The sequence below is a fragment of the Phascolarctos cinereus genome, unplaced genomic scaffold, assembly GCF_003287225.1.
Source record: "Phascolarctos cinereus isolate Bilbo 61053 unplaced genomic scaffold, phaCin_HiC Scaffold_2;HRSCAF=192, whole genome shotgun sequence".
NCBI lineage: Eukaryota > Metazoa > Chordata > Mammalia > Diprotodontia > Phascolarctidae > Phascolarctos > Phascolarctos cinereus.
Window position 1 is genome coordinate 302713495 of NW_027555625.1, and position 24570 is coordinate 302738064.

General features: G+C 43.2%; 1 protein-coding gene across 2 annotated transcripts in view; it reads left to right on the forward strand.

Annotated features, from left to right (window-relative positions):
* The window catches only part of LHX6 (LIM homeobox 6), a 37616-nt gene extending 13283 nt beyond the window's left edge, over nucleotides 1-24333 (forward strand). Inside the window, exons 5-10 of one of the 2 annotated variants that reach the window (XM_020967612.2) lie at nucleotides 5271-5491; nucleotides 9950-10050; nucleotides 10192-10287; nucleotides 11124-11298; nucleotides 15718-15821; nucleotides 20847-24333. In XM_020967612.2, coding sequence (XP_020823271.1) covers nucleotides 5271-5491; nucleotides 9950-10050; nucleotides 10192-10287; nucleotides 11124-11298; nucleotides 15718-15821; nucleotides 20847-20867 — 718 coding nt within the window. In that variant the 3' untranslated portion in view covers nucleotides 20868-24333. The remainder of the gene's footprint in view (nucleotides 1-5270; nucleotides 5492-9949; nucleotides 10051-10191; nucleotides 10288-11123; nucleotides 11299-15717; nucleotides 15822-20846) is intronic. The other variant, XM_020967613.2, reaches the window with a different exon arrangement.
* The last annotated feature ends 237 nt before the right edge of the window (nucleotides 24334-24570 follow it).

The window sequence follows — 24570 nt, forward strand, 5'->3', positions numbered from 1 at the left end:
CAGAGAAGTTAATTAATGCGCTTCGGGCACCAGGGCAGAGGTCTCAGCTGCAAGGAGCTTTGGGGAGAAAAAGGGCCCTGACAGGGTCGGACTCGAGCTCTTTCATGATGGGAGCTTCGATGTTTGAGTGTGTGGATTATTAGCAGAATTAATAATAACGTTCTATGAGGACGTCTGATAATTGAAAGGTCTCAGGAGAGGTGTCTGGGAGAAAGCCCAGAATGAGCTCTGGATTCAGGAGACTGGGTTCGGGCCACGTCTCTGGGTCTAACTAGTTGTGTGGCCATTGTTATTTTTCTTGACTTTAGTTTCCTGATCTGTAAAATAAGCCGATTGGGCACTTCTAATGTCCAGTGATTTTGGACTGGAGTGTGCATTAGGGACTGGGGGAATGGAGGTAGTTGGTGGGATAGGTGGTTCTGGACGGGATCTGGGCTCGGCCTCCTTCCCCTGAAAGCTTTTTGGGCCCCTTGAGGTTACTGAATTGGTCACCTTCTCGGGGCAGCAGAAGGGAAGATCGCGGTCCAATCTAACAGTCCTAGAATTGAGTCCAAACGGACTCCTTGCTGTCAGACTCCCTTTAGAGCCGGAGGCCCAAGTTAATGCTGGGGAGATGAGGCAGGGGGAATTCGGGTCCAAGTATCTGTGCACGGAGCCCCTTCCCGTCTCCAAGGACATTGCAGGGCTAGGGCAGAAGACTACGAATCAAAGGTAGAAACTGGAATCTCAGATCTTAGAGACGCAGCAATATTCCCGTTAGGGCTGGGAATTATCATTCCTGTTAAATACGACAATTGCAATCAGGGCGCACCAAAGCGCCAGTATCTGCAAGTTCCCCTCCCTCAGAGAGCTCCCTACCTCTAACCCTTTCTCAGTCTCTCGGAGTCTACTTTCCCTCCTCCAAAAGCCGACTTAATGATAGCTTGCTTTTAAATAGCCCTTGAATTCGGTGTTGCAAGTATCATCATTCGCATTTTATTAGTGGGGAAACTGAGGCTCAGATAATTGAAGTAAAGTTACTGAAGGTCACCCCTGGAACCCAGTTAATTACTATTTCTCAGGCCAGGGCTCTTTACAAGACACCTGACTGACGGTCGTCACAACCAAATAAACCATCATGTGTCTCTGATTCTGAAGCTAAATCTTGTGGTGAGGCTGGCAAAAGGGAACGAAAGATTCATCGCTCTTCTCTTCCCTACTTCTCTGGCAGTGGGTTCGCCGCCGTGGGGAGAGGAGAGTAAGCCCTTTTCTGGGAGAATTTATATTCACTGTGAATCGGAACCAAGGCCACACAGGCTGGAGTCAGCCTACAACGAAGTTTCTTGGAAGATGCGCGCGCTGAATTAAACGTCGTGGGTACTGATGCTTCCGATTAACCGTGGCTTTGCCTTCTTCCGTTTTCCGGGGATTTTTGTCTGAGGCGGTCAAGGGGGAAAAATCACCACAACCCACTTTCTCTGCCTCTTGTTTCTTCTCCCAAATGGCTCGGTGATTAATCATTTAAATACACTATAGGATCGTCCTTCCTCGAGGCTGTTAATTAGAGGAGCATCGGCTAATGGGCCCTCTTCCATCCTTGAGAAGAATCTGTACGTTGTTATGGGCTCAAAGCTGCCTATAATTACCCTAAATCTGAAAGCGAGCAGCAAGCGGGACCAGGACACTTCACTTACTGGCTCCGCTCCTCTAAGACTCCATATCCAGTCCCCAAAGGCCCTAAGGGCAGGAGGGTTTTGAGTGTGGGGATGGGGGTGGGGCTGGTTAGGCCCCACTTAGGGAGCTGAGACTAGAGGAGATCACAGTGCGGAGGTGCAGAAATAGGGAAGAGGAGAGTAAAAGGAGATCTCTAGCCTTGGAAGGAATGGATGGAAAACAAAAAATTGCCCTCTCCGGGCTTGGTCTGGAGAGTGAGGCAAGACTCACATCTGACACAGAGACAGGAGCGCCAACACTCCTGGGGATAAACACACACAAAGAGGCTTGAACAGTACTTGCTACCTACAAAAGCAAAGACAGTCACATGCATGCATATGGAAACACCCCTGGACACAGAGACACACATAGGTACACAAGACTTAGAGATCCAAAACCGAATACACATGGAGACAAATAAACACGGAGACCAACCCCCCCCCCACCCAAGTAGGCATAAACATAGAAACGAGGGTACACAGGCAGGGGGTCACACACACAGCAGCCTAGATTTGTAGGGACACAGAGAGGTGCCCATACCTTGTGCAGAAACACACATATTCATTCACATTTTACACAAAAAAACGAGAATAGAGACATGTACATATAAAATATATGTATTAAGATAAGACAGGGACATGCATGTTTGTGTGTGTGTGTATATATCTATACATACATATATACATATATATATGGAGACACACTCAGATGTCCTGAAACACAGAGATTCACATAGATACACAAAAGTGCAGCTCACGGAGGTATCCACACAACAGCACACATATTGCACAAACACAGGGATTACACACACACACACACACCCCCACAGTCTTGTTTTAATTAGCTGCGTCCCTCAATCCCCAGTGACACCATTGAATATACACAATGAAAACATTTTAAACAACTTAAATAAGTTCCCCAATGGAAAATGATGTCAGGCATTCTGGAAAATCAAGCATGGCCCCTGGCCCTTGGCCTGTGGCTCCATTCTCCTCTTCAGGTGCCAGAGAGTATATCTGGGGGGACAATAAGTTCCAGACTTGGGCCTAAAATGGGTCACTTGGGTGGGGAGTAAGGTAGGGCATGACCAATGTTGTCTGCCACCTCCCAAAGAATTGGGAGCCTCTGAGATATGATTAAGGCAGAATAATGTATGGAAAGAGTACTGGACTTGGAGCCAGGAAGACGTAGGTTCAAATCCCACAGGAGATGGGCAAATCGAGTAATTTCTCTCAACTTTAATTTCTTTGTCTATAAAATGAGTAGGGTTGGACTCAATATTTTAAGTATCCTTTTAGCTCTAAATCTATGGTCGCTTGCTCCTATGAGCCCCTCTATCTTAACCTTCACCCTCAACTTTCCTCTGTATACTTCATTCTCATAAATTATGAATTTGTTCATATTCATCTTGGGCCCTCCTTCACCTTGGGTCCTAAACACGAAGACTTGCATAGTTAGTTGTCTTTTCTGAATGTGTGTGTGGGAGGGGAGTGGGAGTGGAGGGGTTTATTTTTGCTTTATGCTCCTTCAGGAACTCACCTAGGAGTTTCTACCCTTAGTCCTCAGTCCTGAGAATTCGTGCTGTCCCCAGCACTCAGCTGCTTTCCCAGGTTACTTTTTCTTCACACTTTTACTGCCTACCAACCAGCTTACAGATGTCACAGTCAATAAAGTAATGTTTTCATTTTATAGGATGTTCAAATATAAAACATAGAACTGGAAGGGACCTTAGAACACAAAATGCTAGAGCTAAAAGGAACATTAGAATGCAGAATGTTATAACATAGAACACAGAGCAAAGCCAGGAGGGACCTTAGAACAGAATAGGATTTCATTTTACAGATGAGGAAAGAAACAGAAAGATAAAGTGATTTGCCCAAGATCACGCAGTGAGAGTGACTGATCAGGACAGTCCTGGGTAGAACTTTTTTCTACAACTTATTCATTTTACATATAAGAAAACTGAGGCTCATAGAGGAGAAGAAATGCCTTAGGTAACATAGCTAATAAATGGCAGAGACAAGACCCAAATTTAGGTGTCTTGACTCTGCATTCAGTGGTTTTTCCACCTATTACACAATTATTTCATTGAGGACCTACATGCAAGGCCTAGGCATTGTCCCTTCTTAAAGCACCTACATCTTTCCAAATAATGTTAATTTTCCTGAAAGGCCCAAATGCAAAAGAAACATACCCTCTGACTCCTGGAATATCTCCCTATCCTTAGCCCCTCTTCCCTTACCCCAGCTCAGTTTTCCATCATGTAGAATGTAACAATATGCATATAAAATACTTAATTTGTTGGAAACAAATGATCCCAAAGAATTCCTTGTCTTTGTCTTCCTTTAACACTCCTTCCCCACCCCCATCCCCGCCCCATGGAATGTGTGGAAAAGAACACTGGATTTGGAATTATAGGACTTGGATTCAAGTCTTAACTCTGCTGTTTACTACCCTAGGCAAGTTCCTTCCCCTCCCAGTGTCTCTTTTTCCTTATCTTAAAATGAATGAGTTGTTTCACAGCCTTTCCAGCCCTAAATTCTATGATTCTAAAGTCTTAGATTAAGAGTTAGACCTGGGTTGGAAGTCCCTGAGTCTCAACTTCCTTATCTGTACAGTGGGGACAGTCACATTTTGCATTACCTTTGTGAAGTGCTTTCTAAACCAAAAATACTACATAATTGTGGGTCATGGAGTAGCAAACACAGAACATCAGAAGTATTTAAGTCTCTTCTGGTCTCCTTGCTTGCTGCCCTGAGTGTCACTGCAAGCCCAGCTGGTTTAAATGTTACCTAAGGCTAACTTGTTTTAGTTTGTTTCTCAGTCACCTTCACTGGCTGATGACAATGTTGTTTGTCTGGTCTGCAGCCTCAACAGACCTTTGCTTCTTGTCATCTTGTCCCACCACATACACCAATTCTGCTCCTGAAGAGATTCAGCAAGTCATTTTGCATTTCCAAGCCTCAATTTCCTATCTGTGAAATGAAAATAATATACCTTGTACAACTTACTCCACAGGGTTCTTGTAAGGACCAAGGGACAAGGATATGGACCTGTGTGACTTTTAGCAAGGCATTTAACAACTTAGCCTCTCTAAGCCTCAGTTTTTCCATCTGTAAATTAGAATTATGTGTACCACTGGACTCCAGTGGACTCTTTGATCAGAGTTATGTTTTCATCATCATGGAGCAACTCTCTGTGTAGAAACTCCCTTCATCATGGTAGCTTATTTGTAATTTATAGCCTTAAAGAATTGCATGGAGTACTCAGAGATTAAGTGACTTGTCCAGAACCACACAGCCAAGTATATTTCAGAGGCGGTACTTGAACCCATCTTCCTGAGGTCAAAGCTGTCCCCCTATCCACTATGCCAAAATGCCCCTCAATTCAAAGGGGCAGTTGTGAGGAAAGCTCAAAGGGCTATAGAAAGGGAAGTTACTATCATTGTGATTATTGTTATTTACAAGCAATGACAGTGGTGAGATTGAGGTGAACAGAGAAACAGACACTTTAGCGTAGATGCCTCCTTCATTCTCCATTTCCCTGAGTCCCAGCTCCTTCCCTTCTCTCTCTTCCAGCCGGTTCGGTACCAAGTGCGCCCGGTGTGGCCGCCAGATCTTTGCCAGTGACTGGGTGCGACGGGCACGGGGCAATGCTTACCACCTGGCCTGTTTTGCCTGCTTCTCCTGCAAGCGGCAGCTCTCTACAGGCGAGGAGTTCGGGCTGGTGGAGGAGAAGGTGTTATGCCGCATCCATTACGACACTATGATCGAGAACCTCAAGAGAGCAGCTGAGAACGGTATCCATCCCCAATCCCCTGCCTCCACACTCTTTCAGCCTCTTGGGCACTACCCTTTTCTTAAATCTTGCTGGGGTTGTCCTCAGGAGACTGGGCCATGGGCTGAACATGGGAGGACAGGGTGTCAGGCCCTTTCTGTGCCCTCCCCTTTCTAGGGAAGGAATCCACAATGTAGGTTCCACCTCTGCACTTACCCCTACCTATAACAGTATGTCAGAGATGGAAAGGATCTTAGATCACAATGTTAGTGCTTGAAAGAAGCTTAGAACAGCATGTTAGAGCAGGAAGAGAGCTTAGAACGTAGCATGTTAGAATTGGAAAGGACATTGAGCCATAGCATATGGAAGGGTCCATAAAATATTAGAACATGAAGGGGCTTTTGACACTAGGTTGTTAGTTCCAGAAGAGCGTAAAAGAAAGAGCTTAAAATATAGACGTTAGAGCTATGGTGTCGGGGGGAGGGGGAAATGCCCAGGACTCAGAATCAAAAGACCAAGTTCAAATTCTTGCTCTGACACTTTACAAGACACTAGGGTCCCTACCACTCTCTCAAGGAGTCTGACCCTATGTTCCCGCCTCGTGTGACTTGAAGTACGTGATGTTGCCATCCATGGAAATTATATAACTGTTTCTGCTGCTTTCCACAATGCCTGAGTCCTGCATTGTCTCTGAGGGGGTTGATGGCTGGATCTAACTCTCAGTCCTACTGGACTGGTCCTCAGTGTGGGTATTTCCTTGACCACTCTATGTGAGGACCTAAAATCCAGATGCTGAATCCACTGCTTCTGGAGAAAGGAAATGGGAAGGGGTGGAGGGGAGAGGGGGAGGGGGCGTGAGGGTGGGGGACAGAGAGGAGGCTCATCACTTCCAGAACTACTCCTACTCAAGTGACTTCAAACCCTGACTTTTCTTGAGTGATGTGCATCTGGGTCAACACGTGATTGAGCATAGTCTTGGGCTTAACCTTCAAACCTCTGGCACTGTTCAGATACTTAGTGCTCCAGAACCTATCTCCTGTTGCATGGTATCATGGGAAGAATGCTGGACTTGTAGTTAAGAGAGTCTTGGATTTGAATCCCTTCCAGATCTAACATTAAGTCTCTGAGCTTCACTTTCTTTACTTGCAAAATGGAAACGATAATTCTTGTATTACTTACTCATAGGTAGATAAACATTAAAGCAATATAGAAAGGTGAGCTATTATTTCCAGGTTCCTATTTCTTCCTCACAGCCAAAACAGATCAAGGATAAGAAGCATTTTTATTTACAGTGGAAGAGCAGTTAGAGCTTCTTTATGGAAGACACCCCAAGTGATTTTTATCACTTAACCTGCAGGATCACAGGCTTTCAACCTGGAAATTAGTTTAGAGATAATCTAATGTAACCCTGTCATTTTTACAGATGAGGAAACTGAGGCCCAGGAGGGATAAGTGACTTCACTAAAGTTGCACAAGCTGTAAACAGTGAAGCTTATCCCTTGCATCACCCAAAGACAGAATTATATTACCTCACCAAATTCACCTCCAGGTTCACAAGAGTGCCCCACCTTTTTGGTTTTTTTTACAGGTTCTGGTTTACAGACCCTGTTCAGGGAGGGCTTCTTTTATGGTGCCTGGGCCAGAGGAGGAAACTATCTCTCCAGAAATGTCATTTTCCTCCTTACTATCTTTAGGAGCTTGCTTGGCTTTCCTCAGTTGTAAAATGAGGAGATCAGACCAGATACAACTAGGTCCCAATTACTGCGAATAATGAATTCCTTGAAATGGCTGCATGTATTTGAATTCACACTATTTTGAAGTTGTAATTATGTAAAATATGATAACTGTTTCCCGGCCCAATGGAAATAATGCAGTGCAAATTCAAATAACTCAACCTCTTCAGGGAATTTGTTATGCATACTAATCGGGACCTCGTTGTTACCATTGTAGCTCCTTCCACTTTTAAATCTACTGATCCGATGATCTCTCAGTCTCATCTAGCTCTGTGGCTTTGTGTTGTGACAATCTGCACCTTGCTATTCTTTTCAGCTCTCAAATTCTATATCCTGTGGTCTGAATAAAATGTTATGTTCTAGGTCCTATTGCAGTTATTACATTCTCCATTGTAAGGAACCTTCCAGTTTGGACATTGTTTTCTGTGGCACTATGCATGGATCAGGAGGCAAGAAAGAAAGAGATTCCCTCTCCGTTCTTTCCTTACTTTCAAGCCCAGTCTCCACCCTTTCCCACTGTGTCCCCCGATGCCCATGAATGACCAGGGCAGTAGACAATCCTGTGGGATGAGTCACAGTCAGGGAGATAGGAAGGCTGGCAAAGGGACAAGCCTTTTCCATAATCTCCCCACCCACTCCAGGTCCCACCTTTCACTTCCTGGCCTTCCCCAAATCAGGCCTGGCTCTCCAGCTTACTGTAAGTGAGGGCTGAGAAGGTGGGGATGGTGTGTGTCTGCTTTCTCCATTAGCTCCCCTGCCCAACTGCCCCAAGGGGACAGCACAGGGCGGGGGAAGGTCAGCCTTGCCACAAAGCAGCTCCTTTCCCCTTGGAGACTTGCCAGCCCTAACTTCCTGAATGACAAGGGAGGGAATAGGAGGGAGAGAAGAGAAGGAGAGAAAGCCAGCCAGCCAGCCAGCCAGACAGACAGACACAGACACAGACACACACAGACACACACACACACACACACACACACACACACACACACACACACACACAAAGACAGAAAGAAAAAGGAGACAGAGAAATAGAGATATCCCAAGCCAATACATGTTGTCCATCCAGCCAGTCTGTACAGGGGCAGGGAAATCAGCAAATCAATCTTATAAAAAACATCTTCTGTTAGAGAACTCAGGCAGGAGAAAAAGGACCAAAGGAGACAGTCCTTCCACAGTCAGCTAGTACATCCTCAGAAGTATAAAATCAGTCCACCTCATTTTACAGATAAAGAAATTGAAGTCCAAAGAAGGGATGCAACTTGCCTGAGGTTTCACAGCACGTTATTGGTGGGGTCGGGATTAGAATTCAGGTCTTTTAGCTCAATGCCCTTTCCCGTTATATTACAGCTTCCTTCTTTTCCTTGGGGAAGCTAGGTGGCACAGTGCCTGGTGCTAGGAAGCTAGGAGCACCAAGCCTGGAGTCAGGGAGGCAACTTACAATCCAGCTTCAGACACTTACTGTGTGATCTTGGGCAAGTCACTTAACCTTTGTCTCAGTTTCCTCAACTGTAAAATGGGGATAATAATAGCATTTTTCTCCCAGGATTATTTTAAGTATGAAATGAGTTTAGAATTGTTAAGCACTTCCCACAGTGCCTGGATCATAGTAAGCACTATATAAATGTTAGCTGTTATTATTCCTGATTAGAGGGCTGCCTAGGGACTTGACTTTGCTAAGCTACCATACCGGGAAAGAAATAGGCTCAAATGGATTGTCTCCCATCCTAGGATTCTTTGCTCATCATTTCATTGATGATAGGAATTCAAGCAGGAAGAGAACATAGAGACCATCTAGCTCATTTCATCATTGAGCAGATGAAGAAACCAAAACCCAGGCAAAGGGAGGGACTTACCCAAGGTCACATAAGTAGCAGGTCTGAGCTGGGACCTCAACAACAAGATTTAGAGTTAGAAGCTACCATAAAAATCATCCAATCCAACCTCCTCATTTTACTGGTCAGGAAACAGACCCAGAGGGACAAGTGGAAGAGATAGTAGCCAGGTTTTCTAACTCCAAATCCATCATACCACATGGCATCCTATTTCTTTGGAGGCACAGAGGTGTCTTTATATACACATATATAGGTATATACATATCTACATACATATGTGTATACATGTACACACACATATCTTTCTGTTGATTGAATTCCATAAATAGAAAGGTCAAACCTCTATCCCTAGAGTTAATTTGGGAACTCCCTGAAGATAGGCATTCCTATGGGACATCAGGAAGAGACATCAGGACTTTCCAAACTATTTCAACTAACACAACCTTGTTCTTTTACTGGGTAGACCGAATCATATGGTTTCTTTAATAAACATGGTGAATATACATAACACACAAGACAAATACAAGAGGTTACTCTGAACCAGTTAAGAGCCAAATTTTAAATCCCTGGCACTTTACACCCTGATTTCAAGCCTCCTGACTCTATTCTAAATCTTCTCCATCCTTTAATCTGACTCTCTCTTCTCTCCAGACTATAGGAAAGCAGGTACCCAGTCTGTGGCATATTGGAAAAGAGGCCTGGGTTTGGAGTCAAAAGACTTAGGTTAGAATCCTAGCTCTGCCATTTACTACCTGTATGACCTTGGGAAAGTCATTTAAACTTTCTAAGCCTCAGCTCATCTGTAAAATGAAGGGATTGGGCAAAGTGATGTCTAAGGCCTCATACAGCTTAAAATGCTATGGTCCTCTGATTCTATGAGACAGCATTCCATCCATATCCCTTCTTCCTTCTCAGGCAATGGGATCACATTGGAAGGGGCCGTGCCATCAGAACAGGACAGTCAACCAAAGCCAGCCAAGCGGGCACGGACATCCTTCACAGCGGAGCAGCTGCAGGTACGGGCTCAGGGCAGTGGGCCTCCCAGGCTAGAGGCCTATCTGGATGGGAGCAAGAGGATGACTAGGGAGAGCCTACCTCCCAGCTCCCTGACCTTCTCTCCTTCTCCTCACCCCTAATACCCTCACTCTGTTCTCCAGGTAATGCAGGCCCAGTTTGCCCAGGACAACAATCCTGATGCACAGACACTTCAGAAGCTGGCAGACATGACGGGCCTTAGTCGTCGAGTTATCCAGGTGGGCGGAGGGCAGACACCCAATGAGAGAGAAGAGGGTGAGGCTGACAGAGTCAGAGACAGAAATCATTGTGGTGGGGCCAGGGCTGGTCCTGCTACTCAAGGAGAAATAAAGACTGTAAGGGGAGAAGGAAGGGGGGGGGGAGTAGAAACCATGTATGAAGGGGTGGAAAATTCTGTGGGGAGAGGGTAGGTGGGAACTGAATATGGACCTGATCCCTCAGACACATGGTATAATGGAAAAAGGAATGAATTTTCAGTCAGAAGACCTGAATTTGAATTCCATTTCTGTTTCCTTACTTTCTGCTTACTTGGCATTGGTCATTTGGTCAAGTCATTAACCCCCTGGACTTTAGTTCCTTTCTTATTAAAAATGAATGAGTTTCATGACACAAACATTAAGAAATTGCTCTGTGCCAATTAAGAGCCAAACTTTAAATCCCTAACACATTATACCCCTATTTCAAGACTTTTGCCTCTACTCTACATCTTCTCCATCCTTTAGTCTGATGCTCTTCTTCTCCCAAGGCCATGGGAGAGCAAGTGTTCTTCCCCAAAGGCAGAAGGGGTCACCCAAGAGCCCTTCCAACTCTGTCTTATGACCCTTTGACTTATTCCTTGGCTCTTGGACATGGCCTTGCTGTTTTGGGCGGGAACAACTCCCAAGCTAAGCAGTCCAGCAGAAAACACATCATGGGGGTGGGGTTGGGGAGGCAGGAACCTAAAGGGGACAGGAATTTTCTGGGACATTCATGAAGAGAGATGGAGAACAAACTTCAACAACCTGACCAGCTGTGTGGGATTTTCCTTGGGGGTGGGTTGGGGCTGTCATTTCAGGTCTGGTTTCAAAACTGCCGAGCCCGCCATAAAAAGCACACCCCCCAGCACACAGTGCCACCCTCTGGAGCTCCACAGTCCCGTCTCTCCTCTTCCCTGTCTGATGACATCCACTATTCCCCCTTCAGCAGCCCTGAGCGAGCCCGCATGGTCACCCTGCACGGATATATAGAAAGTAAGTGACCACAGCCCTTAGGGTCTAGGGGAGGGGAGAGATATACAAAGCAACCCAGCCAAGCTGGGAGAAAATGATGTTCCCAGATTCCTGGGGGAAAATGGCTTGCTGTTTTGGTTCTGTTGACTTCAGGGTTTGGTGGGAACGGATGAAGCTGGCAGAAAAGAAATGAGGGCCAGGCTAGGATGGACATTTGGCTAGGGAGAAGGGCAAGGGATAGTCCCACTGGAAGGATCAGAAACAACACTTCTCCTACCCTTACCCCCCTGTTAGACCTGGACTAGAAAAGCATGAAAATGGTTTGCTTGCATCCTGTTCCCCTCTTAAGTCCATCCTGGGTTTCTTTTCTCTGTCCCTGGGGAAGAAAGTGTTTCTCTCCTGAGTTTGGCTAGAGTTCCCATGAAGTGTTCTTTTCTGTTTGAAAATAATAGAATCTCACAGCTGGAAGAGACTACAAAGGGCATCTAGTACAATCCTTATCAGAAATAAAAATTGCCCCTTTGACCTCCTTGATAAGATCATCCAGTGTCTGAAGATCTCTAGTGACCCAGAACTCATTACCTACTATAGGTCACTTCCATCATTGGAGATTCCTTTCCAGTCAGGATCTATAGCTTTGTCACTTTTCCTCTTAGCTCTGTTGTATGGAACCAATTAGAATAATTGTAATCCCTTATGAGTCCCAATTCTACCTCACACAAATCACTTCAGTTTTGTTTCGTTTTCCTCAATTCTAAAATGAATGTGTTGAATTACATAACCTCGAAAGTCTCTTTCAGCTTTGAATACCATGGTCCTATAAGATTTTTGTAGGCTCTGGTCTACCTACCACTTTCTGTTTTGTTTTGCTTTGTTTTTTTGACTCCCTTCTGACCCAGGGGGAGCACAGGGATCTGGGTGCTCTCAACAACAACTATCTTCTGTTCTGTTAGGATGGTGTACAGGGATCTCCTAGTCTAGAACATGTTTTCTGCTATTCTGGCTCTTTCTCAGCCAGCTTCTTGCTCTCACTTCTGAGGGCAGTATGAGAGAGACCCTGTGGTTGTGGAAAAAACCTTGACTAACAGACTCTGCCTTTACTAGGACCTTCATGATTACATTAGCTGCTCAGGCTGGGTGATGAAGCACCTGCCTGGGGATGCGTCCTGCCTTGGCTGCCATCATTGCCAGTGTTCTAGGGCCCACACATATCAAGGGTGCAAAACACTGAATGTGGAGTGAGAACACTGGTTATTAACCCAGCTGTGGGCCTTGGACAAGCCACTGATTTTGCTGGATATTAGTTTCCTCATCCATATGATGAGATTGTTGGATCAGATGATCTCTAAAGCCCATTCTGGCTCTAAATAGCATGAAATATACTCATCTGTTCATTCACTGGCTTAAACTGGACTTTCTAAGAAATAGCTGTAAAATTCTAGGCCCCAGAATATCCTTTGGATACTGGGCTAGTCTTTCTTCAGCCTCTTCTTCACCGGCCACACATATATTGCAGGTACCTAATTCCTACTCTGTCTACACACACTTCTGGAGTTGTCCCTCAGGTCCCCACCCTATACCCACCTCAATTTCTGGGTGGGCACAGGGGAGCCCTCTCCCACATCTTGTGAGAGTCTCAGACCCCCACTGATGATGACAGGATTTTCCCTAAGATAAACAGCAAGAGCGTCTCCCTAGGATTCTGTACTTCATAGGATTTAGAACTTGAAAGGGACCTTCAGAGATGATTCAATAAAACCCCTTTATTTACATATGAGGAAACTGGGGTCTCAAAAAGCTCAAGTGACTTGCCCATGGTCACACTAGGGGAAGAGTTAGGGTTGGTGCCCAGGTTCTACAACTCTAAATCCAGGACTCTTCACTAATAAAATATTATTCTCCTTTGGCTAGTTATTCTTTGGAAGCCAGACAAAAACTTGCTTGGTATGAGGAACTCTTTTTCCCAAAGTGATTAATTTTCAAAGTGTATCTATATATCATCCTCAGTATCCAGATAATTTGACACTATCTGTACTGAAAATCTATCTGTATGTCTTGTTAAATGGATTTTTAGATTAGAAGTGGAACAAGATGGGAAGGGTTCCAAAGCTTTGGAAATGAATTTCACCTTGAGGTCAGTGTAGACCAAGTAGGTCCAGCTGTACTTTCAGAACAACAGGGTCCGATAAAAGTGCCTCTTTTGAGGAAAGAGGAAGCAGATTTCAGGTGTTCTGCAGACTGGGTATTGAGATATGCTCTGGAAGGAAAAGGGCTATCTCTCCATAGCAGTGAGGATGATGGGTCTCATTTTGCTTCCCTGCTTTGTTTAGTATAGATTTGGCCTGCTGGATCACCAGGGGCCAGGCTAAGACTTATGTGACAGAGCATCGTCTTCATTGCCATGCAGGAAAGGGCAGCTTGCTTCGATCTGTGCTTCAGATCTGTGCTTCGCCCGCCTTGAAGATGTGTATACTAAGACACGGAATCTCAAAGATGGATCTTAAGTCTTACCCCATTCCCTCAGCTCTTCTCTGAAGCAGGGACACCCTTATTCATGATGGTGCTCTCTCTGGGCATAGACCCAAATTCTGACCAAGTAGTCCAGCATTCTTCCATTCATTCATTCAACCAGTATTCATTAAGCATCTACTGTGTTCCAGTTACTATGCTAGCCTCTGGAGATATAAAGCCAAAAATAAAACACATCCGAGACTCAAGGGGAAGTGACATATACATACCAAATTAAACTTAAAAAAATAGGCAAAGTAACTGCAGAGAAGGATACAAAAAGATGATACCTCTCTCTTCCTGGAGATCTGTTTGTTTTAAAATTAACTAAGATAATGGGGTCCATGAATTTAACATCATTCCCTATCTAGAACCACAGAATCTTAAAAGTCATAGAGCCTTAGAAATTTGTAACCTTGGAAGCTTAAAATCTTAGGAATATTAGACTCTAGAGGCAATTAGGTGGTGCAGTAGATGGAGCACTGGTCCTGGAATCAGGAGGACCTGAGTTCAAATTCAGCCTCAGACACTTGACATTTACTACACTTACTAGCTATGTGACCCTGGGCAAGTCACAACCCCATTGCCTAGCCAAAAAAAAAATATAATAGACTCTTGAAATCACAAAATTTTAGAATCTTTGAATCGTACAAGTTTAGAGTCTTACAAACCTGAAATCAAAGAACAAGTTAGAAGCTTGGAACCATAGAACCTAAAATTGGGTAGGACTTGAACATGGAATCTTAGAATCTCAGAACCCTGGAAACATAGGGGCCAAAGACTCTTAGGGTCATATTTTAGAATCATAGAATCAGAATTTTCAAATTATAGAATATTAGAAATTCGATACTTTAGAAAAGGTTTCCCTGACCTTGAGCAGTGGATGACTGACCTATTCTGCTTCAGGACTAAAGAGTTGGGCGAGGCTATTTGAGGAAAACAATGGGCCACCCTGAAAGAGCTCTAATTCTGGGAGAAGTATCTCTAGCCCAGGCTCACAGATAAACCTTGTATAACATCTTGCAGTCTTTTTTTTTTTTTCCCAATGGAAGAAGCAAACACCTAATGTCGGAAGGCATCAGTTATGGGGTTACTGGCAAAACTATACCCACAGCAACTATAATTCCTCTCAAAAATCAAAATACTTCTGGGCCAGTTGTGCGAGTGTGTGCGCATGTGCACACACACACACACACACACACACACACACACACACACACATCCTCTTCTCCCACCCATATCTTTTTGGTGAAAGGCACTGATTCACTCATAGCCACAATTCTTCACACTCATTTAGGTCAAATCAAGACTATCCCTCCCATATGGCTAATGCTAGGGTTGGTTTTGAATGGTCTACCAGGCTCATTTCCCTTATCCACGCTAACATGAAAGGAATCCTACCCTAACAGTGTTTGAGTCTGGAAAAAAAAGAATTGGGGCAGTGATGGTGGTAGGGTATTTGACCCTTTAGGTCTGTGATGGATTATGCATAGATGGGAATCATACATTTCCATTTTCAGTGGAGAGAGTAGGAAAAGGACTTAACCAAAAGGAACTTAGTTTAGATTAAGAAAGAATGTTTCCAACAGTGATGGTTTTTAGTTGCTGGAATGGGGTATGGAAGATAGTAGAGATCTTTATGGATGGGATAGAGCCCCTAGCATGGGGCCTTGAATACAGTATGTGCTCAATAAATACTAAAATTTAGTATTAACTGGTTAATACTAGTTAACTGGTTACCTAGTCCCCATGAGCCAACAACCAATCTAGTCTGAAATATGGGGGATGAACTTAATCATTTCACTTGAGGGTTCCATGACAGAGTCAATATTTTGTGACATTTCTCTCTGGGGCCTCAACCCTCGGGTGATGCTATAGGATAATCTCTGGCATAGAGAGCCCCAGAGGCTGAAGCCATCTTCTTGTTTACAGGTCAGGTACAATGTGGGCAGGTGCATTGTCGGCTTCCTTACACTGCCCCACCAGTTCACCTCAAAGCCGACATGGATGGACCACTCTCTAATAGGGGTGAGAAGGTAAATTAAGTGCCCCCTGATACTACAATGTATTCCTCCCAATAGGCACCCCTACATGCATGCCACTGAGGTGGTGCTCTGCTGGCACTAGAGCTATGGGGCTTTTACAAATGTATTCACCTCCATCCACCCCAGGTCCTTTGTCCATCTTAAGGGTCTGGGGCCTATCAGTGATACACTGTTGAAGCATCTCTTCCTCAGAAACCAGTGGTCTATCTGCCTGTGTCTGTGTGTAGTGCAGTGTCCATTTATCCATCCTGTCACTCTCTGGTTCTCACCCCTATAAATTCTTACTTCAAGAAGTCACAGACTACAACATACATCCATACTGGAGTAACTCCGGAGTCTGTTCTATATGCTGCCATTTCTTATTACAAAGACCTGGATTTATCCCAACTCATTGTGGCATTTTAATTTTTATTGCTTGGTAAATCAATTTTTAATACACTGTAATTTGACAGTTGAAAAATTAGCCAAGAAATAATAACTCCCAAGAAATAACCTCTTTAAGCTTTACAAATCACTTTCCCCACAATCACTTTATGAGGTAAGTATTATTATATTCCCTACATACATACATATATATTATATCCCCATTTAATTGATGAAAAAACTGAGGCTCAGAGAGTTACCCAAGGTTATCTCTCCATTATCCAATATAATTAAGGAATGGGCCACTTTTATTCATCAGCTATACTGATAGAGAATTATTATATATGCCATATATGAATTGCCAATTTTCAGATTATTAGAATAAAATAAAATATGCTTAACAGCAGAACTATCCTGAACATAATTTAATCTTTCTTAGATGATTTAGAAAGCACTTCATGATCTGGCAGGGTCTCAGGGTCAACCTGTGCATATCAATTATCATTGTAGAAGTGATGGTTAATAGAGGCTTACAGTTGAAAGAATATAGAATAAAGCAGCTTTCATTCTACATGGTAATAATCTATTGTTAGACTAGAAATCTCCTAGTGACATCATGACCTTGGAGGTCCCTTCCAACTCTAAGCTTCTATGATTCCATGATCATAGGTATTCAGAAGTGCTCTTGGGGGGAAGGGGGATTTATTCCAAGATATGACAAACATCCTACTTTTAAGGTGTGTATGAATCCAGTCCAGGCAAGGGTATAATTGTTTTTATTGTCATCATCATTGCTGATTTCCACTGAGGCCCTTCCCCCATGTTTCATCATGGTGTGGGAGTGACTGTGGCTTCTTCACAGCTCTGCCAGGAAGTACAAGGAGGGTAGGGGGGTCCTAACAAACTGGAAAGGCTTTGAATAGAAGCCTAGTGCCAATTGTTGTGCAAAGACAACCTACCTACACTGGAGTCACATCAATAGAAGATTGGCACCAGGTAATGAATTTATCTGTGCAGGGAATTTCCATTTCCACTGACAGAAGAAAACAGCATGGTGTGGGGAGGCAAGATGTTGTAGTGGAAAGACTGCTGTATTTGGAGTTACAAGACCTGGGTTCAAATCTGGTTCTGCCACACAGTCATCATATAAACCTAGAACAGTTACTTCTCTGGGCTTCCTTTCTCTCATTTATGAGAGGAGGTTGGACTCGATCACATCTGAGGTCTCTTCCCAATCTAAATCTTATGATGTTCTCAGTATTCACATTGAAGAGACCCTGGGTCCTTGAGACAGTGAAACAAGTAGTAAAGGTTCATGATATTACCATGTTAGGTCTCAGTGACAATGATTTTTGAATCTCACAGCTGGAAGGCATCAAAGAGGTTATCTGATCCAATCTATCTGAATAGGATTTTCTCTCTAACATTTCCAGTCCCAGACTTAGGAAAGGAGCTACCCCTTGTCCCTCAACCTAAGGATTCCCTCAGTGTTGCTGTGATGTAGTAAAAAAAAATTATGGGTTTAGAGTCAGGAGACCAGAGCCCTGACAGTTTGACTAGCTGTGTGACCTTTAGCAAATTCAGCAAGTTAGAGGTAAAACTCTCTAAGTTTATTTATTCATCTGTAAAATTCCCATTTTACTTTTGTTTGTTATTATTGTTTTATTATCTTGTCTTCTTATATTCCTAGTTCTTATGAAAGTTTGGCTCATATCTTGCACAGTGCTTTAGGCTTTCTGTCTTCAAGTGAGAATTTTAAGGAGTTGTGTCATTGTTCTTCATTTTCAAGATTAAGGTGAAGCTATCATCCTCATTGATAAGGCCTCTTCCCTTCCATCACTTGCACCTTTCCCTATGTACAAAATTCCATTCCAGGGAAAGGTGAGGGAGACCTTCAGTCTGGCCACCCAGTTAACAGAAAGTCTGTTTGAGCACTTACTGTGCGATAGACACTAGTATAGGGGAAGACACAAAAGATCTAATAACCTGTCCTGGAAGAGTTAACAATCTAAATAGGAAGATAAAGCTTTAACAAATGAAACAGTTCCCTCAAGTAAGACAGAGCTAGATTGTGTGGTCCTGACTGTAAGAGCTGAGAGATGTCACTCTGATGATGACTTACCATCTCTGAGGCTTCCGTTGTCAATGTGAGTCTTCTGCTCTACCCCTGGACTACAGTCTCTGTAAAACTCCAGTGGATAAATTATAGTTATTTCTTCAGCAGTAGTTAATTACTTAGTATCCATTTCCACTTAGTTGGCTGACTTCAAAGTTTTCTAAACTTGTTCTTTCTTTGTATCTGCTCCCAATTCTATAAATAAGGCTCTTAATACAAAAAAAAATTTTTTTTCTTCTTTTAATGTAACCTTCAAAATGTCTCTGACTTAGATCTGGAACATTCAATGGGAAAAAAAGTATAAACTTTTGGAAAGGAGCTATTTTGTCTGTGCTTGCTTCTATAGCAGTCTCATTTTCACTCATAGCTTGGCTATGCCTTCCTTCCCTATGTTGTGGAGTTAGTTGTCTACTCTTGGTTGCAGAGAGAGATAGAAAACCACTTACTTAGTGGTGAATACTTCCCAGCAACTCCTCTCTTTCCAGAAGACCTAGTAAGTAAATACTGTGACTGAAAACTGGAGAGTCCACTGGAATACTTCCTCTACTTCTGGATAGAATAGTCCCTCCCTATCTTTTGGTCCGTGTTAATAGGATTCACAATAACTTTGGTTTGCAATCTAATGGTTTGGTCAGTGACATAGGGTTTGGGGGTGATGCCGCTGGCTGGGGATTATTAACTTAGAGAGCATTTCGTAACACTTGATGTTGGGAGTAGGAGGAAAACTTAAAGGGAGGGGGCAGTTTGGGAAGATGTATTTAAATCTCACCTTGTGAGGTTCTAAGCTCACTTCAAGGGCTACTTATCTCCAAAACAAAAGGTATACATCTAGCTACTTCTATCACCGTCCTCTCTAACATTCACCTTGTATCATTTCATTTTTCAATAAATAATACAAATCAGTAGAAACATTCATTGAACAGAAACCAGTTCTGGATCTGCCACTGACTGTGTTAATTTGGCCAAATCACTCCTCTGGGTCATAGTTTTTTGATATGTAAAATAAGGAGGTTGAACTAGAAAATCTCTATGGTCCTTTACAGTTATGATGAACATTCCATATTCTATCATCTCATTTCTAAGATCCTTTCCACCTCTAACATAATGTTTTGTGTTCTAACATCTTTTCCAGGGTTTTGTGGTCTAATGTTCTTTGTTCTTGATTCCATCTCAGTGCAACCCTTCAATGATTTTATCTTCCTCAGTAGTCTTGTTTGTACACAACCATCCACTAAATCTCTTTCTCTATTCCTTTCTTCTCCTCCTCTGCCTGTGTGAGGTGTAGGTAGGATAGAGCACTTTGTCACTTCTCTCACTGTCTAGATAAAACCAAAGGGACCAAGACATGAAGTGGACTTGGTTACTTGAAGACTTTCCTGCCTATAGTCACTTCCAGACATTGTTCTCCCTTGACTGAGAGGAAAGGGAAGCCTACCCCAATCAGGGGACTGGAGTCTCTTGTCATTAGTTAAGAGCCATCAAAATGCTCTAGTACCAAATGGATAATAAGGCAAAAAGAGCAGGCAGGACTGACCAGCCAGGAGATGGGATTAAGTAAATAATAATAACTTATATGTATATGGTACTTTATGGTTACGGATATTTTTCATATTCATGATGTATGTGAAATAAATAAAACCATTGTGTGAAGTAAATAGTGCAAGTAGTTATCATCTCTCTGATGGATGAGGAAAGTAAGAAATAGCAGTGACATCGGTGCCTAAGGTCACATAGAAAGTAGCAGAGACAAGACTCAAACCTAGATCTTCTGGCTCCCAGTCTTGGGTCTTTCAACTCTAGTGCTCTGATCTGACCAAATGAAGTTAGTGGACTCAAGATGCAGTCTTCTCTGAGAGATCATTAGTGATCATAGATGCCTGTTGTGGATGGATTCCCAGAACACTGGACATCACTAGTGAGCTCAGAGAAGACTTAATTCCTATTCTTGGGAAAGTCAATTTTGCTTTGGTGGGTTGAAAGGGAGAGTTGCTGAGTCTAATTTGGCCAGATCTCCCACTTATTAGTTGAGTAACCTTGGGAAAGTCACTCAGACTCTTAAGCCTCAGTTTCCTCACCTATAAAATGGGTAGGAAGGAATACTAATATTTGAATTTTCTACAGCACTGAGTTATTAGGAGACTCATGTGAGGTAATGAATGTCAAAGCACTTAATCTTTAGGTATCTTATAAGTGTCAGCTATTTTCATCATCATTATTCTCTACATCCAGTACCATCCTTCATTCTGTCATATACCACACTGCCTGCCTCTGGGTCTATGGGTGTGAACATTATTCAGCATAAAAGGAAAGTCCCATGTCAGATACATTTTTTAAATAAAGTTTTGTTTCCAATTATTTCAGTGAAGGAAAAACATTTTACTGGCAGTAGCAACAAGAATGAGTCACTAGTTCTTTTGGGGAGCCAGGAGCCAGTCATAGAGCATGACTTTAAAGGGCAATGGCTGTCAGAACGATGGGTGGGAAGCCTTCATATGTCTTTGTCTAACCTTCCTCGTCTACTCTCTCCCTCCCAACAGGTCATCCTTTTTCAGTACTGACTACGCAGACTCTTCCACATCTGTCTATGGTGATTCCACAGCTGCCCCTCAGTCACTGAAATTCTGTGTGTCTGCCCGTATGACTAGTGGCTTCTGCCTCAGCCTTTCCATTCATTCCCATGAACCACCAGCCAGTTCCAGGTCCCCACTCAGCCACCCGGGGCCTTTCTTCCCCTCCTGCTGAAAGCAGGCCCGGAGCTGTGCAGACCAAGTCCAGCCAGCACGGATCCCCAGAGCTACCGGGAACACTCCTGAGGCCACTTCTTGGAAGGCAAAGCTCCCCCAAATTTGGAAATAGGGTGAAAAAACTTTTATTTTTATTGGAACTGAAATAATTTTCAACTTGAGTGAATTAGAATTAAGAAAGAATGAAATTGTCAGGACAGTAACAATATCCAATTTAATTCTTTTTAATATTGGCCTTTGTTACCCATTTCCTTGAGACCATCTATGAATTCTGAATAGTTGACAACCCCAAATGTTATCCACTCAGTTGCTTTTGTTTGAGAAACTATACAGTTTTTTTGTGGGAAATTCCCAAAAGAAAACTGTGTTCTAATTTTATCATTTCCATCTGTCTGGTTGTGTCAAGTTAATTCAGAGAACAAAGTGAGACTCACCAGCTCTGAGAGCCACAGAGGATGCAAATGAAGAGCTTACCCATCCAGAAGAAAAGGCGGTCCCACACTGGGCACAATGTCTATAGGAGTCTTTGAACCTTTAAGTCAGTGGATATATATGCAGCTGCCAGTTTTCAGAATGTAGCTGTTCTTCTTTTCTCCAGCTTACAGCAAAGCCTAGCTAGGGAAGAAAGATTTGGCGAACCGAGCAGAGAACCCTAATCATTCACTCCAGTCCCATCCTAAGGACCAATCTATTGATGTAAATCACAGAATCTTAGAATCTCTAAGTTGGAAGAGACCTTAGGGGTGATCTCATCCAATCCCCATCAAAAGCATGCATCCCTTCCCTGCCAAGTGGCCCTTCAGCCTCTGGTTGAATACCTTCAGTTAAAGGGAACTCTTTTTTTTTTTTGGTGAGGCAATTGGGGTTAAGTGACTTGCCCAGGGTCACACAGCTAGTACTTGTCATGTGTCTGAGGCCAGATTTGAACTCAGGTCCTCCTGACTCCAAGGCTGGAGCTTTATCCACTTTGCCACCTAGCTTCCCCTGGGAACTCATTTTTAAAAGAAAATAAATAGAAACAAGATGGAAATCAAGAGGGGAAAAATTATTAGTCTTTCAGGCTATACAACTTGTATGCAGAATATAGAGCAAAAATGTTATTTTATCAGAATGAATGCATCTTTAACTCTTTCAGCAGATGGATACAGTAGGAGGCAAACACCTCTAAATAATTGCTTTGTATGGGGTCAGCACAGAGCACCTGCAGCAGCAGGATAAGGGCAACACTGTGAAGTTCAGCCAATTTAGAGGTTGAACCACTGGCAGGCCAGAGCCCCAGACATTTCAGAGAGGGACTGAATTTGATGGGCACGAATGGGGCCACAAGGTCAGCTCTCTTCCTCCCAAAATGCCATAGGGTAAGGGTCCTAAAGAAAACAGCTGATGGCATGACAAAGTGAATATCTGATGATGGGTCATTCTAAACCTGAACTGGGAGCTTTCTGTTAGAGAGACAAGGAGATAACATGTTAGGATCACAGGACCTTTGTGTCCTAGAAACAGCCCCACATAAACTAACAATGGAACAATGTGTCAGTGATTCTCCTCTGTTCAGGAGTGAAGGCAATGTTAGATTTACTCTTCAACTAGGCTCTGGAAGCTACTTGGACTATTTAAGTAGGACAACAGGGATCTACTTGTACCCCTATCCCCTCTTCATCTAGGCAGTTGTTTTATCTCATGACTAATGTAACCAGTGAAAGGGTAAGAAGGAGTTTGGAACAAGATTGAGGGAGGAAACTCCTTGAAACAGTGGTCGACCTTCCACACTGGGCACTACCTGTTCTCTGAGGTTCTCACCAGTTTGCCCCCTCCAGGAGAAGCAGGTGGGCTTTGCAGCACAAAGCAAGACCTGCTCATTAAACAGCAAGCTGCTCCCAAGGGAGAAAGCCACTGAATCAGTCTGAATATTGTGATCCCCCAGGGCCCTGAGGCTTTTGGCATCTGCCTCAGGGATAGTCTCTGCACACATCCCCACAGAGATCTATTGCCTTGCCCAATGCCTGCTCCAGAGCCTGTTCCTCAGGGGAGAAGTCAAAAACTCCTTCTCTAGGAAGTTTTGCATCCAGTAAGCCCCAGTGTCTATGTGACTTTAAAACAACAGTGATCATGCATATGGAAAAATACCTTAACTGTGCCAAGATTATAACTTTCTCTTATTCTGTTAAATATCTAAATACTTCAAAAATCATCTGATTCATTTCTCATTTGCAGTCACCACTAATCAAACTGTATCTCAGGTCATTCCATTTAGCTTCCATCACAGGTAACTGTGTTTACTGCACCTATGTTAGAATGAACCACAGAAGGCAAGAGTCTTTCATGATGCATGATTAAAGTGTGCCTGAGTGCTATTTACAGAAACAGCAAGGGCAAACTATGACAAAATTTGGTGTGGCAGAAAGGGTCCTATACAGAGTTTGGAGACCTTGGACAAGTCCCCTCCCCTCTCTGGGCCTCTACTTCCCAGTTTGCAAAATTAAAGTGGTCAAGTTATACGACCTCTTAAGATCCTTTTCACCTAAGTTTCCTTTTAACATTCTATGTTCTGTTTTTAACATTCTATATTCTACAGTCCCTTTCAGCTATAATAGTCTATGTTCCACGTTCTAACATTCTATGTTCTAAGATCCCTTCCATCTCTATAATTCTATATTCTAAGGTCCCTCTCTAGTATTCTATGTTCTAAGGCCCTTCCCAGCTCTAAGTGGCAATGATTTTCTGAAATACTCAGGGCGGAGGAGGGGGACCCCATAAGAAGATCTCTGAATCAAAAACACTACTTAACCTTAACAGCTGGTCCCAGATCTCAGAGAAGGGAGTGGTTTCATAAATTGTTTACCAAAATCTTTCTCGTGATTTTTTTGTTCATGATGGTTAAAACCTCCAATCCCAATTTGGAGGGGAGATCAATGGGTGAACCATGTATGGGAGTCACCACAGACACAAGTTCAGCTTAAGACTTTGCCCCAGAGTTGTATCCCTAAAGTGGCTCATGTGGTCCCAGCATGCTGCAGATCCAACAGATGTCCACTACTATGGTTAGAGCCGCCTTAGACACAGCAGGCGGTCAAAACTCATATTTATTTAAATATAAAACAAAAGGGAAGATGGAAGAAAAACAAAAACATAAAAAATTTTAAAAAATTGTAAGCACTTTTTTGTAAAACCAATGTCTGTTTTGTTACATACTTTTAATGTTGTGTGCTTTGTAAATGTCTTATTTGTGTAATAAATAAAGTTAATGCAAATAGAAGTGCTGGCACTTACATCAAGAAAATGATGTAATTCCATTTTTTCCACTAGCTTCTTAGTGGATAGATCACGCCTTGGGAGCCCCTGTCCCAGTGTGTGATGATTTGGTTAATCACCAGCTACCAGCTTAGTGCATATTCCTGGTAAATTGTTACAATTTCCCAGTTAGCAAACTGGTCATTAAACTGGCAATGGTGTTCCTTGGTGTAATTACCCAATCAATGTCGTCTGTTACCCAAGCCCCAAGAAGAGGAAAAAGAAA